At 31.8% G+C, this 16551-nt stretch overlaps 1 protein-coding gene across 1 annotated transcript in view; it reads right to left on the reverse strand.

The window, feature by feature from the left end:
* LOC105325916 (protein bicaudal C homolog 1-A) overlaps positions 1-16551 on the reverse strand; it is a 294873-nt gene that overhangs the window by 154851 nt on the left and 123471 nt on the right. Inside the window, exon 11 of the mRNA XM_034458287.2 lies at positions 5665-5833. Coding sequence (XP_034314178.2) covers positions 5665-5833 — 169 coding nt within the window. The remainder of the gene's footprint in view (positions 1-5664; positions 5834-16551) is intronic.

Below are 16551 nucleotides of genomic sequence, written 5' to 3' on the forward strand. Positions count from 1 at the left end.
ACCAGAAAAACGGTAGATCTATCATCTCTGAAAATTTCAGCCTTTTATCTATACTCGTTTTTGAGAAACCCGACCGACAAAATTGACTTTTTAAAATCGTAAACGGACGATAACTTCCGACCGGAAGTGTATTTTCGAAAATGGATAAAAAACGATAAACTTCAGATAACATCGCGTTAACCTTGAAAATTTGAATGAAATCGGTTGAGCCATCTCTGAGAAATCGTCTGCACAAAATCGGTAAGAAAAAAAAAAGAATAATAATAATAACTAGAGCAAAGCTCGTTGCAAAGCAACGAGTGGGTCTTCCGTTAATGTCAGAATTAAAGCTGGAAGTTCCTGTAAGAAGCAGAGCTCTTAAACCAATAACAAGAGTAATTAAAATAAAAAGATGGAAAAAATCGAATTATTCCTGGTACGACATAACAAAATCCGAATGATTTTAAGTACGAATTAATAAAAACCTTTTTGATTTTAAAAACGACTTAACAAAAAAAATCCGAATGTGTTTAAATACGACTTAACAATTATTTTTGGTACGAGTTAACTTTACGATAAACATTATGCTATTTTTTAAACCAAGGACGCAGAAAAAAAATTTCCGGAAAAATCAATTTTTCAACCCCGATATCTCTGTAATGCATCGTCCGATTCTTAAACGGTTTTCAGTGTTAGATTCAGCTTTATAAACTCTACAAAAAAATTATTAATTTTTGATGTGATCAGAAAATTCATTTTTTCGAAAAATTTGATTTACTTCCGGTTTCGACCGGAAGTGACGGATTTTTATTTCCAGCCTTATAACAGAGGCTAAACAATCAATATATTAGCTCGAAAAATTTCTATTTTCTATCTTGAAGCGTTTTTGAAAAAAGCCGCGGACAAAATGACCTTTTGAAATTTTTAAAAATGACGTAACGTAAAAACAGAGGTGACGTTTCTATTAAAATTTTAACATCGTCGAGGCATTAAAACTGCACATTATCTCTGAAAGTTTCATGAAAATCAGTTAAACACTTTTTGAGTTATGAAGCCGAAAAGGAGTCAGAAAAAAAAAGAAAAAGTATAATAACTAGAGCAAAGCTCGTTGCAAAGCAACGAGTGGGTCTTCCGTTAATACCGGAAGTAAAGCTGGAAACTCCTGTAAGAAGCAGAGCTCTTAAACCAATAACAAGAGTAACTAAAATAAAAAGATGAAAAAAAATCGAATTATTCCTGGTACGACTTAACAAAATCCGAATGATTTTAAGTACGAATTAACAAAAACCTTTTTGATTTTAAGAACGACTTAACAAAAAAAAAATCCGAATGTGTTTAAGTACGACTTAACAATTATTTTTGGTACGAGTTAACTTTACTATTAACGTTATGCTATTTTTTAAACCAAGGACGCGGAATCAAAATTTCCGGGAAAATCGATTTTTAAATCCCAATATCTCTGTAATGCATCGTCCGATTTTAAAACGGCTTTCAGTGTTAGATTCAGTTTAATAAGCTCTACAAAACACATATTCGTTTTTGATTTGATCAGAAAATTCATTTTTTCGAAAAATTTGTTTCACTTCCGGTTTCGAGCGGAAGTGACAGATTTTCATTTCGAGCCTTATTACAGAGGTAAATCGATTAAATCATAACCATTGAAAATTTCAAGCCTCTATCTCAAAACGTTTTTGAGAAACGCCGCGGACAAAATGACTTTTTGAAAATTTTAAAAATAACGTTACGTCAAAACGGAATTGACGTTGTCAAGAAAACTTTAACATCTTTGAGGGATAATAGTTTCACATTATCTCTGAAAGTTTCATTAAAATCGGTTGGAAACTTTTTGAGTTATAAAGCCGAGAAGGAGTCAGAAAAAAAAAGAAAAAGTATAATAACTAGAGCAAAGCTCGTTGCAAAGCAACGAGTGGGTCTTCCGTTAATGTCGGAAGTAAAGCTGGAAGTTCCTGTAAGAAGCAGAGCTCTTAAACCATTAACAAGAGTAACAAAAATAAAAAGATGAAAAAATCGAATTATTCCTGGTACGACTTAACAAAATCCGAATGATTTTAAGTACGACTTAACAAATACCTTTCCGATTTCAAGAACGACTTAACAAAAAAAAAATCCGAATTGTTCAAGTACGAGTTAACAATTATTTTTGGTACGAGTTAATTTTACTTTGAACATTTCGCTATTTTTTAAACCAAGGACGCGGAATAAAAATTTCCGGAAAAATCAATTTTTAAACCCCGATATCTCTGTAATGCATCGTCCGATTTTAAAACGGCTTTCAGTGTTAGATTCAGCTTGATAAGCTCTATAAAACACATATTCATTTTTGATTTGATCAGAAAATTCATTTTTTCGAAAAATTTGTTTCACTTCCGGTTTCGAGCGGAAGTGACAGATTTTCATTTCGAGCCTTATTACAGAGGTAAATCGATCAAATCATAACCATTGAAAATTTCAATCCTCTATCTTAAAGCATTTTTGAGAAAAGTCCGGGACAAAATGACTTTTTGAAATTTTTAAAAATGACGTCACGTCAAAACGGGGGTGGCGTTCTCTTTAAAACTTTAACATTTTTGAGGGACGCCAACTTGCAACAATCTCTGAAAATTTCATCAAAATCGGTTAAAAACCTTTTGAGTTATGAGGCAAAAAAGGAGTCAGAAGAAAAGAAAAAGAATAATAATAATAACTAGAGCAAAGCTCGTTGCAAAGCAACGAGTGGGTCTTCCGTTAATGTCGGAAGTAAAGCTGGAAGTTCCTGTCAGAAGCAGAGCTCTTAAACCAATAACAAGAGTAACTAAAATAAAAAGATGAAAAAAATCGAATTATTCCTGGTACGACTTAATAAAATACGAATGATTTTAAGTACGACTTAACAAAAACCTTTCCGATTTTAAGAACGACTTAACAAAAAAAATCCGAATGTGTTTAAGTACGACTTAGCAATTATTTTTGGTACGAGTTAATTTTACTTTGAACATTACGCTATTTTTTAAACCAAGGACGCGGAAAGAAAATTTCCGGAAAAATCAATTTTTAAACCCCAATATCTCTATAATGCATCTTCCGATTTTCAAACGGATTTCAGTTTCGTATTCAGCATGACCAACTCTACAAACCTCATAAACATTTGAAGTTGAAACGAAAAATTCGAAAATTCGAAAATTTTAAAACACTTCCGGTTTGGACCGGAAGTGTCGGAAACTAAATTCCAGCCTTATATCCAAATAAAAACGATCAATGCTTCAACACAGAAAATTCCAAGTCTTTATCTTTAAGCGTTTTTGAAAAACGCCCTGGACAAAATCACTTTTTTAAAATTTAAAAATTGACGTAACGTAAAAACGAAAGTGACGTTGTACTTAAAAAATTAACATCTTTGAGGGACAGTGATGTGTCATAATCCCTGAAAGTTTCATGTAAATCCGTTGAAATCTTTTTGAGATATTAAGCTTTAAAAAAGTCAGAAAAATAAAGAAAAAGAATAATAATAATAACTAGAGCAAAGCTCGTTGCAAAGCAACGAGTGGGTCTCCCGTTAATGTCGGAAGTAAAGCTGGAAGTTCCTGTAAGAAGCAGAGCTCTTAAACCAATAACAAGAGAAAATAAAATAAAAAGATGAAAAAATCGAATTATTCCTGGTACGACTTAACAAAATCCGAATGATTTTTAGTACGACTTAACAAAAACCTTCTTGATTTTCAGAACAACTTCACAAAAAAATCCGAATGTGTTTAAGTACGACTTAACAATTATTTTTGGTACGAGTTAATTTTACTATTAACATTACGCTATTTTTTAAACCAAGGACGCGGAAACAAAATTTCCGGAAAAATCAATTTTTAAACCCCGACATCTCTGTAATGCATCGCCCGATTTTTAAACGGATTTCAGTTTCGTATTCAGCATGACTAACTCTACAAACCTCGTAATCATTTGAAATTAAAACGAAAAATTCGAAAAATCGAAAATTTTAAAACACTTCCGGTTTAGACCGGAAGTGACGGAAACTAAATTCCAGCCTTATGTCCAAATAAAAATGATCAATGCTTCAACACAGAAAATTCCAAGTCTCTATCTTGAAGCGTTTTTGAAAAACGCCCTGGACAAAATCACTTTTTTAAAATTTAAAAATTGACATAACGTTAAAACGGAAGTGACGTTGTAGTTGAAAATTTAAAATCTTTTAGGGACGATGATGTTTCATAATCCCTGAAAGTTTCATGTAAATCCGTTGAAAACTTTTTGAGTTATTAAGCTTTAAAAAAGTCAGAAAAATAAAGAAAAAGAATAATAATAATAATAACTAGAGCAAAGCTCGTTGCAAAGCAACGAGTGGGTCTTCCGTTAATGTCGGAAGTAAAGCTTGAAATTCCTGTAAGAAGCAGAGTTCTTAAACCAATAACAAGAGTAACAAAAATAAAAAGATGAAAAAAATCGAATATTCCTGGTACGACTTGACAAAATACGAATGATTTTAAGTACGCCTTAACAAAAACCTTTCCGATTTTAAGAACAACTGAACAAAAAAAATCCGAATGTGTTCAGGTACGACTTAGCAATTATTTTTGGTACGAGTTAATTTTACTTTGAACATTACACTATTTTTTAAACCCAGGACGCGGAATCAAAATTTCCGGAAAAATCAATTTTTAAACCCCGATATCTCTGTAATGCGTCGTTCGATTTTCAAACGGATTTCAGTTTCGTAATAAGCATAACCAACTCTACAAACCTCAGAAACATTTTTAATTGAAACGAAAAATTCGAAAAATCGAAAATTTTAAAACACTTCCGGTTTGAACCGGAAGTGACGGAAACTAAATTCCAGCCTTATGTCCAAATAAAAACGATCAATGCTTCAACATAGAAAATTCCAAGTCTCTATCTTGAACCATTTTTGAAAAACGCCCTGGACAAAATCACTTTTTTAAAATTTAAAAATTGACGTAACGTAAAAACGGAAGTGACGTTGTAGTTAAAAATTTAACATCTTTGAGGCACAATAATGCTACCTAATCCCTGAAAGTTTTATGTAAATCCGTTGAAAATTTTTTGAGATATTAAGCTTTAAAAAAGTCAGAAAAATAAAGAAAAAGAAAAATAATAATAATAAAAAGAAACAATAGAATAACAAGAGGGTCTTCCGTTGGAAACGGAAGACCCTAATAATAAAAAGAAACAATAGAATAACAAGAGGGTCCTCCGTTGGAAACGGAAGACCCTAATAATAATAAAAAGAAACAATAGAATAACAAGAGGGTCTTCCGTTAGAAACGGAAGACCCTAATAATAAAAAGAAACCGAAGAATAACAAGAGGGTCTTCCGTTGAAAACGGAAGACCCTAATAATAAAAAGAAACCGAAGAATAACAAGAGGGTCTTCCGTTGAAAACGGAAGACCCTAATAAAAAGAAACCGAAGAATAACAAGAGGGTCTTCCGTTGAAAACGGAAGACCCTAATCACAATAAGAAAAGTGAAAAAGAAACAATAGAGTAATAGAAGGGTCTTCCGTGGAAGACCCTAATAATAGGGAAAAAGAAACCGAACGATAATAAGGTCTTCCGTAATAAGAAAGTCGACAAAAACAATATGTCTCCCCTTTGAAAGGGGAGACATAAATATACCACAAGAATGATTTGTATGTTGTAAAAAAATTTTATAATACCTAGGTTCGATGATGGAACTCTTTCGTCACATGCTAAAAGCTTCGTTTCTATGGATTTCTTATCACAGTTGGCAGGAAAAATTTTGTCATCTTTCTTTAATCCAAGCAGGTGTAAACGTGCCAGATACATATTAGCAGCATTTCGCTCAATACTTTTTACTATCACAGACTGAAAAAGAAAACATCAAAAAGTTAAGATCACTCGTTAGCTGTACTTCTATACTACTAAATAAAAATAATAGACTCAAATTTTTGGTCTTTAATAACAACAAATCAGAAGAATACTGTCTTTTGTTTTATATATTTTAAGCATCATTGATACTTGAATATTACCAATTTGTTTTTATTTTTTCTCTGTTAAGCTTCGCTAATTAATAATCAACGAAAATTCCTCAAAAAATCCCGGAAATCATCTGGATTTTTTGGATTATACAATTTTGCACTTGCGCAATATATTCACGCTATCGGGATCTTTAGTTTATGTTTCCACAATATCATATTTGCATGAATAAACTCAGAGATGACAATACAAATACGGGGAAATTTTCATGGGAAATTTGCTATACATTTCAATTAAGTACATGTACTTATTTTTTTTATCATGTTCACAAAAAATATTTGATTACATGCAAAAAAATCACATTATATTTCTTAGGAGAGTAAAGATAGAATATGTTTTATCGTAAAAATGAATTATGTCCAAAGGACCCAGTTTTACGATAGAACGCGTTCCGTGTATTGTCTCTGTAGCAAAGAAAATAATGTGTATGTTGGTGAAAAATTGTTGAATTCTTCCATTATATATGGATTAAAATTTTTAGATGAAAGGTATTTACACTCTCAAACAGATTCATTATGATGAATTTGACTGGGGGTTTTTTCAAGGCAACTTGAGCAATTTTTGCAATTTTCTGCTACATTACGGGTATATGGGAGGCATTCAAACTGTGGTGAGGGCCTTTCCTGAGACACATTTAGATTATTCAAACTAAGGAAAGAGTAGTGAAATTGATTGCATTATTGTAGGCTTAAAACTATGTTATGTAAATGTCAATAATATGGTGTGTCGATGTACCTATTTCGAAAATGTTCGATATGCAATGTCAACCCGTGCACGCACGGGTCAAATTCTAGTTTTTTATAAAATAGATTGTAGAAAATCTACCATGATTATAATAATTTTCGAATGAGTGTAAAAAATTTACATTTTATGATAAAATATAGTGTCAATCATAAGTTTGACACAATTCTAACATTTGCATATTGAATTGGTTTATCATTTTACCCTATCTTTCGAAAGTTAGGTTGATCCTGTTTATAGGGCGATGGAACCCGTTTTAGGCAAAAAAATATTTTAAAAAGGATAAAAAGGTTGACTTTAATGAATTGGTCGAAATTACTGCTGGTTTAAATGAATAAATAGTTAAAATCAATGACATTATCAGTGAAGCCTTTTATCTTATTTTACAGTTTGAAACAAAAGGGATATAAAATGTATTCCTTAAAGAACTATAATTACATGATATTAGTCTTTGGCCCCCATAATTCCCCATTTTTAAAGTGTTTCAGGTACATTAAATTGTTATGTTATTTTTTAGAAGAGTTAATATAAATTATATTTTTCACCTATTTCTTTGCAGTCATTGGCAGTATATGACATCAGAAGTGACTTTTATTTTTATAATTCAATTAAAATCAGTCATTATTAGTCAAATTTGGCCCCCATAATTCCCCATTTTTAAAGTGTTTCAGGTACATTAAATTGTTATGTTATTTTTTAGAAGAGTTAATATAAATTATATTTTTCACCTATTTATTTGCAGTCATTGGCAGTATATGACGTCAGAAGTGACTTTTTTTTTTATAATTCCATTAAAATTAGTCATTATTTGACATTTTTGTTTTTATTTGGAACGGGAAATGTCACAGAGTGAATTAATATTCATTGATCCAATATTGATTTTAATATATTGATATATAATGTACTAATATTCATTTATCATTTTCATCATCATCTATAAACATAGTGAATTACAGATCACTGGAATTTACTACGTTTCCACATACATTTCATTCATTTTCATGGTGTTTTACAGTCATTGGTTGAGTTTGGAGTGTGAAAGGTCAAAGGTGTTTGGGTCATGTGAGAGTTTTATGTCTTGGTTGATATTTTAGAAATAGTGAATGAGTGGTTTTACAAGTTTTACATTTAAGTGCACATGCTTGGTGCCAAATCCTAAATCTAACAAACTTCACCCCCAGACAACCGAGAGAAAGGAAGAGTCGATCTCCTTCTCCATAATATATCATCTATTTTATAATTATAGTGATATAAAATATCTGTCATTTTGGTAAGTACATTTTACTGCAGTTGCCTAAGTTATCTGTTGAAAATATTAATTATTTAAAACATAAATTAATCATATTCAAACAACTTAAAATATATTTAATGTCTGAATCTTAGCTGTGCAAGTGTGTATTTTATTATTTCCATTTCTGTAATAATTATTGTTACAGATCACCATAAATTCTATACATTGAAAAATATATATTACAAGAACCCAACAGCTGAGTTATTCATTCTATCAACAACAACGATTTACGTTAACATCAAATTGCGGCTGTGACAGAAATATAGAGGGACACTTTGAACAAGAACAAAATTTTTGTCACTTATGAATACTGAATTGATACATCTTTGGTGAAAATATTTTGCTTGTTCATGCAATTATTTAAGCAATTGCTCAAAAAAAAAATCGGTGGCGCCCACCCGGTATCGATCCGAGAACCCTAAGCTTTGTAGGCGAGAGTGTTGCCACTACGCTATTTCGCTTGTTATCTGAGAGAAGGTAAAATTTGTTGAGTTGTGTAGTCAATTTGGATGAGGATAGAAAGAAGAAATGAAGCGTTCTTCTGTCCATCTAAAGTTGATACCCAACGCTGAGGAACCTTTAGAATAGATAGGGGCTTAGCGATTGGTTGGGAGGGCAGTATTTGTTCATCAGTTTATTCATAAAAATCAGTGCTGCTTGTAAACAATGTGGCCGGATAGCGTTGACTAAGAAATAGCAATAGTGTCTTCAGTACACTAAGAGGGTTCTTTAATCTATCATACCGAAAGGATCTGAGGCCCCCTTCTAGTAGTTATTGCCCCTGAAAGTATTTGAATTTCTATAAAATAACTTCCAACTTTTTTATCATTTGTCACAGAGACTTCGGACCACTTGGGATGGAAGCGCCTACCTTGGCCGATCAAAATGACATAAAGGTCAAAGGTCAAGGTCATTTGGAAATCCGTTAATTTATGAGTTATTAGATCTCTTTTGTTAAGTGTGGTAGAGAAAAACTTTTTCATGGATGAAATAGGACACCTTAAGAAATTTTAAAATATAGCCCCTTGGCTTTTCCTTTTAAATAATAACAGAGTTATTGCCCCTATTGTACAAAATGCTTGTTATCGCTACTCCTCATTAACCGTTAGAGATATAGACTTGAAACTTTCACTAATGTATTCAGTATACTTAGACGCTTCTTCAATCTATTCATACCGACAGGGTCCAAAGTCCCTTTCTAGCAGTTATTGCCCCTGAAAGTTTCGAACATTCAATAAAAAACACAAATAACTTTTGAATCAATAATCATAGATACATTGAAGAACTTGGTATAGATGCATCTACCTCGTCAGATCAAAATGATATAAAGGTCAAAGGTCAAGGTCAAGCCATAAAAAAATGCAAACTTAATCGTTTGACACTTTTTATGAAGTAACGCAGAAAAAATCCTTTATTCTATTGAAGCAATCTTATTTCAAACATAAAAAACAATGAGGTGGAAAGACCTCTAATTGTTCGAGAACAATTAGTCTACTAGTTGTATTTTATTTTAAAAATTCCTATAGATGTGACGAAGAAAATTGTACCTCAATGCGCTCAATTAAATTAAAAACACTGACAAATTTAATTTGTCTTTCCCATTAAAATTAAACGATTGTTGTTTACCTGGCGTAAACTTGTTTGACTTTCTTAACCTCACTCACACTTGATTGATGAATACACTGGAATGAAAAATGTTGTCACGTGTTAAAGAGCTATAATCAAAGTACTGACAGTACTGACAGTACTGACACGAGTTGATGCTTCAGGAATCAGACATTTTTTGCCCCTTTTCTGCTCTCAATAAGCAGAACTTGAAATAAATAAAGTATATAGATATTTTATTATACAAGGCCATAACATATGAAAGATAAAAAATCAAGAATCGTGAAAGATCATCTTTAAAGTAATTATATAGAGGGGCATATCTAAATATTCTTTAAAGGGACATAGACTGAAAATTTTAAATTTCATTTTTCCCTTTTCTTTATGTTCAGAATGGTTACTTTGGGTATTTTTAATGTCTTGCCAAAATTTAAGTCATATATTGAGTTAGAAGCCCAATACAGAGTTTTTCTTTCTTTGTTTTGTAAACAAAACTCGTGTCTTGTTATTGTTTACAAATGTGTTTTGTTGGTATGATTTTCTGTCAAATGTTGCTGTCCTCTGTTGATAATAATATTATTATTATATAGAGGGATGTTCAGCCATCTTGTACATTGGAGGGTCAAAATGTAAACATATATTGAACTGGTTTGTTTTTGCCCAAAACTGACTAAAACAGTTGTCATAACATAAAAAGGCAATAAATATGAGTTCTACTTATTGTTAAGTCTGCAAATTACGCATACAAAGACAGATAAACAGAACAACACCTTTTTTTAAGCTGAATGATCCGATTTTATATCAGATTTTGTGTACGCTTTTAAATGATGGTTATGCTGAGTATGTGTATACACATACTTAGCATAACCATCGTTTAAAATAACAATAACAAACATTGCGGTAGTTTTCCCAGTCAATTAAGCCATGTTTTAATGGAAAAAAATTATGAATGTCATGAAAACGGTATCGCGTTATTTCGTCTCATATCAAAATTCGCCCTGAAGTTGAGGAATGGATGATTGTATTACGACTTTGACATCAACTGTAAATGTGAGTTCTGGAAAAACAAAATTAAGATAATTGGTTTGTATGGACAATTATTTGATACTGTAGTAGCCAAAAAATTAGACCAATTGCAGCTTTAAACAGGTGGTATGTTATGACGATCGACACAAATAATGTTAATTAAGTTCATTCAATCGGCTACATTTTACTAACGTTATATATCTTTCTCATAATTAAAAATATATACCCTCTATACCGGTACCTTATTATTAGGTAGAGGTTAATATTTTTTATTATGAAAAAAAAAAAAATAATATCTTTGCCTGTGATTTATCTGTGTCTACTTCACTGAGAGCAAACCATCAATATGATTAAATGATGGTCTTTTTATACTTCCTTTCAGAACCTTGTTTCATTATACCCGCACTTTCTAAAGAAAGTTCGGGTATATTGTTGTTACCCTTTTCCGTCCGTCCGTCTGTCACGTTTTACTTTCTCAAACTGCTCTTACATCTTATAAACCAGCAAACTGAACTCTTGGAGTTTGATTTGGGGTATCATGTTGTTTTGTAAAAAGGTTTCAAAAATTCTCTGTTAGTCCTGGGGGTCAAATAATTGGTAAAAAATGACGTTTTTTTCACAAAAACCTTCTTCCTCGAACTCCTCCTACATTTTCAAAAGTAGACAAATCATCTTTTGGAATATGTTTTAGGGTGTCCTATAGATGCGCAATAAGGTTTCGGAATTTTCAATTTTGTCCTGGGGGTCATTTAATGGCTAAAAAATGACGTTTTTTTTACAAAAAAACTGGTTTCAAAAACGTCATTTTTTTGGGGCAGTAGCCAAATGATCTTCTAGAATATGATTGGGGGTGTCATATTGAGGCGTGATCAGGTTCCAGAATTTTTTTTTTAATTAAGGGGATCAGTGGGCAACAAAAAATGACGTTTTTTTGCAAAAAAAATATGGTTACCAGAACTCCTCTTACAACTTTTTGAGTAGCTACGTCATCTCTTGGGATATAATTGGGGCTGTCCTATAGATGTGCAATAAGGTTTTAAAAATCTAAATTTCATCCAGGGAGTCAAATAGTAGCAGAAAATTGATGTTTATCACTAAAAAAACAAACATTGATCCAAGAGCTCCTCTTATGATTTAATGGATAGACAATCATATCTTGGGATATGATAGTGACTGTTCTATAGATGTGCAGTAAGGTTTTCAAAATTTAAATTTCATCCAGGGAGTCAAAAAGTAGCAGAAAATTGACGTTTATCACTTCAAAAAAACATAGATCCTTAATATAGAACTCCTTTTATGATTTAATGGATAGACACATCAATCTTGGGATATGATAGGAACTGTTCCATAGATGTGCATTACGGTTTTGAAAAATTAAATTTAACCCTGAGGCCCATTACCTACCGGTACATACCTTTTGATGCCCTTTAAGGATCAAGAATATATATATATGATCAGAATTTGTAAAGTTTCTGTCATTTTAGTTACAAAAGTTATTTTTTTCATTTGTCAGACTGCATGCACTATTGAGCTTACCACATATAAACAATTTCTTATTAAATTTGTGTATTACATGTAAGTAGGTGTAGACACTTATCATTTTTATATGAGTTATAATAGGAAGGAAGGAGTATTTCTTTCTTAATGTATTATAATGCATCAAATACAATGTAGGTCATGACCTTATGGGACTGTTCTGATCCCCACGAAACAGGAAAATACAAAATATCTTCTAATGTCATTATATGATGCATCAAATGGTGTAAAGTACATTAATATTAATGACCCACAGGTGTTGTCTTTAACCCCCCCCCACCCCCCAATGTGTACGTAACTTCAGACAAAGATCATTCATTTGTAACATGCATGTATTTTTATGACCTATTCTCCAAATCCACTTGCACTATTTAATTAGGTAAATAACAGCTTTAAGGTGGTGCAGGACACCTGCATATTGTGATGTACATGTATACTTTCTATTGAGATAAACAATAAAGTATATTAAATATTGATTAAATATTTACCCCCAAATAATGTTATCTAACATGGAAGCGCAATGTGTTTGAGCGTTTACATGTCTGTAAGAGCATTGGGGTCCAAGGTGTATTTTTGGTAATTTTACAATTGATATAAATGAATTTTCATGGGGGGGGTCTGGACCCCTCACTCCCACCCCTTCTCTAAATCTGTGCACACGATGATGTTCATGTAGGCACATCTAAAACCGGCAATCGCCATGGGGAGGGGGCATAATTTAATTTCTAATTTTGTGTGTAATAATTATGTAGACCATTATACTTTCTATGACATAAAATGTTAAGATTAATATATATATATTGATTAACTGAAAATTCACTGCAAACAGTTCTACCCCATATTGCACATAAAGTGCTGCTCATGTCACGATGTGTATTATCATATGGGAAGGGATCTCATCCTTCAGTAATGAAAATTATAAATTTTAATTGTATTACCGGAGCTTGCATATAGCCTTCATTTTTAATTAAACTGGTTCAAAACAGTGTTATTTAGGGGCAAACGCATGGTGCGGGTATTACAGTCTAATGACAGCATCTAGTTTTTACATTACATTTCAAACCATTTTTACAAAACTATATAGACACAAGATTAGGGTTTTATACATACATGCATGTGACGTTTTAAACTTTTCTCTTTAAAATTCTTGTACTACATGTATATATTATAGTACAAGGATTTTTTTTTCATTTAGAAAAAAGTTTTTAAAAACGTCAGGTGCCTGTGTCATATTTAAGCAATAAAATGTCCCCCTCATCCAAGCATTCCCCCAGATGTGATGGATGAGGGGCATTCTTGGAAGACAGTCTGAGGCTGAGGAGTATCAAGTAGCATTATTTCCTGGCTATTATGCTTGGGATCGCCCTTCAAAAAAAGATAAAAACCTTCCAGGAAGTGACGTCACATACCATATCAATAGTGCGTCCATTGTGATAAACACTCATAATTTTAAAGCAGATTTATTGTCAAAAATGTACTTTTATTTGAGGTGGGATAAACAATTCTCAAAACCCATGAAGGGAGGGAACCTTGATGCTCCTCAGCCTCAGGCTGTCTTCCAAGAATGCCCCTCATCCATCACATCCGGGGGATTGCTTGGATGAGGGGGACATTCTTTTCATCCAGCCTTCGGCATATCGGAATATCAAGTAGCATCTTCAAAGTATTTGACAATAAATAAAAATCCTTCCAAATAGAGAAGATTCTCAATCAATGATTTAAATAAACATAGACCATTTTAATAAATCAACTTTGGTTTCATCATGTGGAAATACAAAATTGCTTGATCATCTTATCCACAAAACACATAAAATGTACCCATTATTTTCCCCACCAATTTCTATAACAATTGTCCATATTGTTGCTGCATGATTAATGTTTTTTTTCCAGAAAATAATGTTTTAAAACCATTCTGCCTCATTTCTCTGTGATATAAATAAAATACATTGTTTGTAAAATCCAAAACTATATCTAATTTTCCATCTGTAAGATGTTAATAGAAAGAAGAATGAATTGCATTTATTGAAATGTCAGATTTTACTGTCTGATATATAGGATACATATACACATATAATACATCAATAATGTAATTAAATGTATGATCTTCAGCTTCCAATGTAATGTAGAAAACAAATGTTTTCTTCCTTGAATATAAAGTATCATATTCATGTATGATTAAGTTTTGCAACATAAACTAAAGGTACAATGACCCTCTGATCAGAAAAATATTTACTCTTAATGAATTACATATAATGTAAATCATTCTTTTATAAACTAAAATCATATTTATATATACATGTATGTCCTATTTTGTCTAGCTCATATAGTTAATATTAGGATAAGTTAAGTTTTCTTTGAAACTTAAATATTATCAGTAAAAGCAATAGTATTCACTTGTGTACAGAAGGATGTCAGGTATAATGTTTTTGAACATCAACATTCCTTCCTTTGAAAATTCTTAAATCAATATCTATGACTTTCCTGGTATGTGGTACTATTTATACAAAAATCAAAATGCTAATCCTTCATAGCACGTCCATTTTGATATATTAATACACTGCACGACCACACTCTGCATGAATTAATTAGTTTTCAAAACTTGCAATCTTTTCTTAATTTGATAATTATATCTTCCATATTAAATAAGTTAATATAAATGACCTATGTAAAGATTTTAACCTCTAGCTAGGTACTGTTTTCTCTTAAAGAATATGGAATTCATATCTCATTTTCCATAAATCTAATATATATATCATATTATAAACAATCTATTATTTACATATACCCGTATATTCATGGAGTATATATAACTTTTCCCTATAAAGTGGGAACATTGTATGACGTTAATTTTTTGTGTATTAACAATTTATGACAAGATATGAAATCTAATATTAAGTTCTTTGTAATGTCATTTTTTGGTCGTCAATATATCTATATTCATGTAATCACAATAACTACCGTTAGTGACCGCAGGCCTTCTAAATTCTTTGGACAAACAACGCTGGATATATAGTAAAATTTATTGACTTCTACTGTATTTATTTATCGTTTGTTTAAGATAGTAACGTACGTACGGAAAACAATTCAAGTTGAAAACATGATTGTAAATATTGATCAGCTGATCCATTATTTTGCTTTGGTATCATTTATTTTCTTTAGAGACAATTATCTTGTTTAGTTAGTGTTGGTATAGTATTAACAGAAGTATCATATTTATTTATTTTTCTTATTTACTAATATTTAATTACTTTCACTGACTTTACAGACTTTGACTTACGAGACTAAGTTTAGTTATACAGTCTGGTTTGAAGAAATTCAAGTCAAATTAGTTTGGTGTTTGATTTACATTGGTTTATCATTCAGTGGTACATCAAGTGAACATTTAGTGTTTATATATTATTTAAGCACTAGTACTCAATACAGAAAAGAAACAACAAGTACACAGTGTCCGATCAAACTTTTATTGTCTGTCTGAGGTGTTCCAATTAGTATATTTATATTACTAACAGAGATTTTTCTTACATACTAGAAACAACTTTAAAAAAATTTCTAAAATTAAAAAATGTAAATAAACAATCAAATAGTTTCAATTAAAGCGGTGTTGAACAACACGTCGGTTTCATTGCACAGTGCTACGCGACAATTTCCGTGTTGTGTTATTTGTATAATGTCTTATGCTTGTGTTGAGTGAGTTGACAAATTATTTATATCATGATTTTGTGTTTGATATTATTTGTCATCATGGCTGCACTTACTCCGAGTGAATTAGATGACTTGGCACAAACACTAGAGGCATTAGATGTTAAGCCTGATAGTGGTAATCCAGAAGAATTTAAAAAGTGGGTTTTGACATATGCAGAGTCATTGAAAAGAGAGTCAAACAGGGAGTCTAGAGACCCCAATACTGGACAAATGGTACAAAACCCAGTCCAATCCAATCCCCCAGTCAATCCCTAAGTCCCATCCCATGGCCAATCCCCATCCAATCCTGGTCTATCTACTCATGATTCTACTCACAATTCTCCAACCCCTATTCCCCTTAGTTGTGCTACAATACTTGTATTGTTTTCAGGCGATAGAAAGGGTGAGATTTTGTTTGATCAGTGGAGATATGAGGTAGAATGCCTCCAAACAGACGGTTATTCAGAGAATGTTATCTGTTTAGGTATTCGTAGGTCCAGCAATGAGAGTTTTAATGAGTCTTGGACCAAATGCAACTGTAGATAAAATCATGTATAAATTAGACAGCATTTATGGTACAGTGGAGGAGAAAGAGACATCAATCGCAAATTTTTATATTGCAAGACAACAGGAAAGTGAAGACATCTCAGCATGGGGATGTAGATTA

This window comes from Magallana gigas, chromosome 7 (assembly GCF_963853765.1).
Source record: "Magallana gigas chromosome 7, xbMagGiga1.1, whole genome shotgun sequence".
In the NCBI taxonomy this organism is placed as follows: domain Eukaryota; kingdom Metazoa; phylum Mollusca; class Bivalvia; order Ostreida; family Ostreidae; genus Magallana; species Magallana gigas.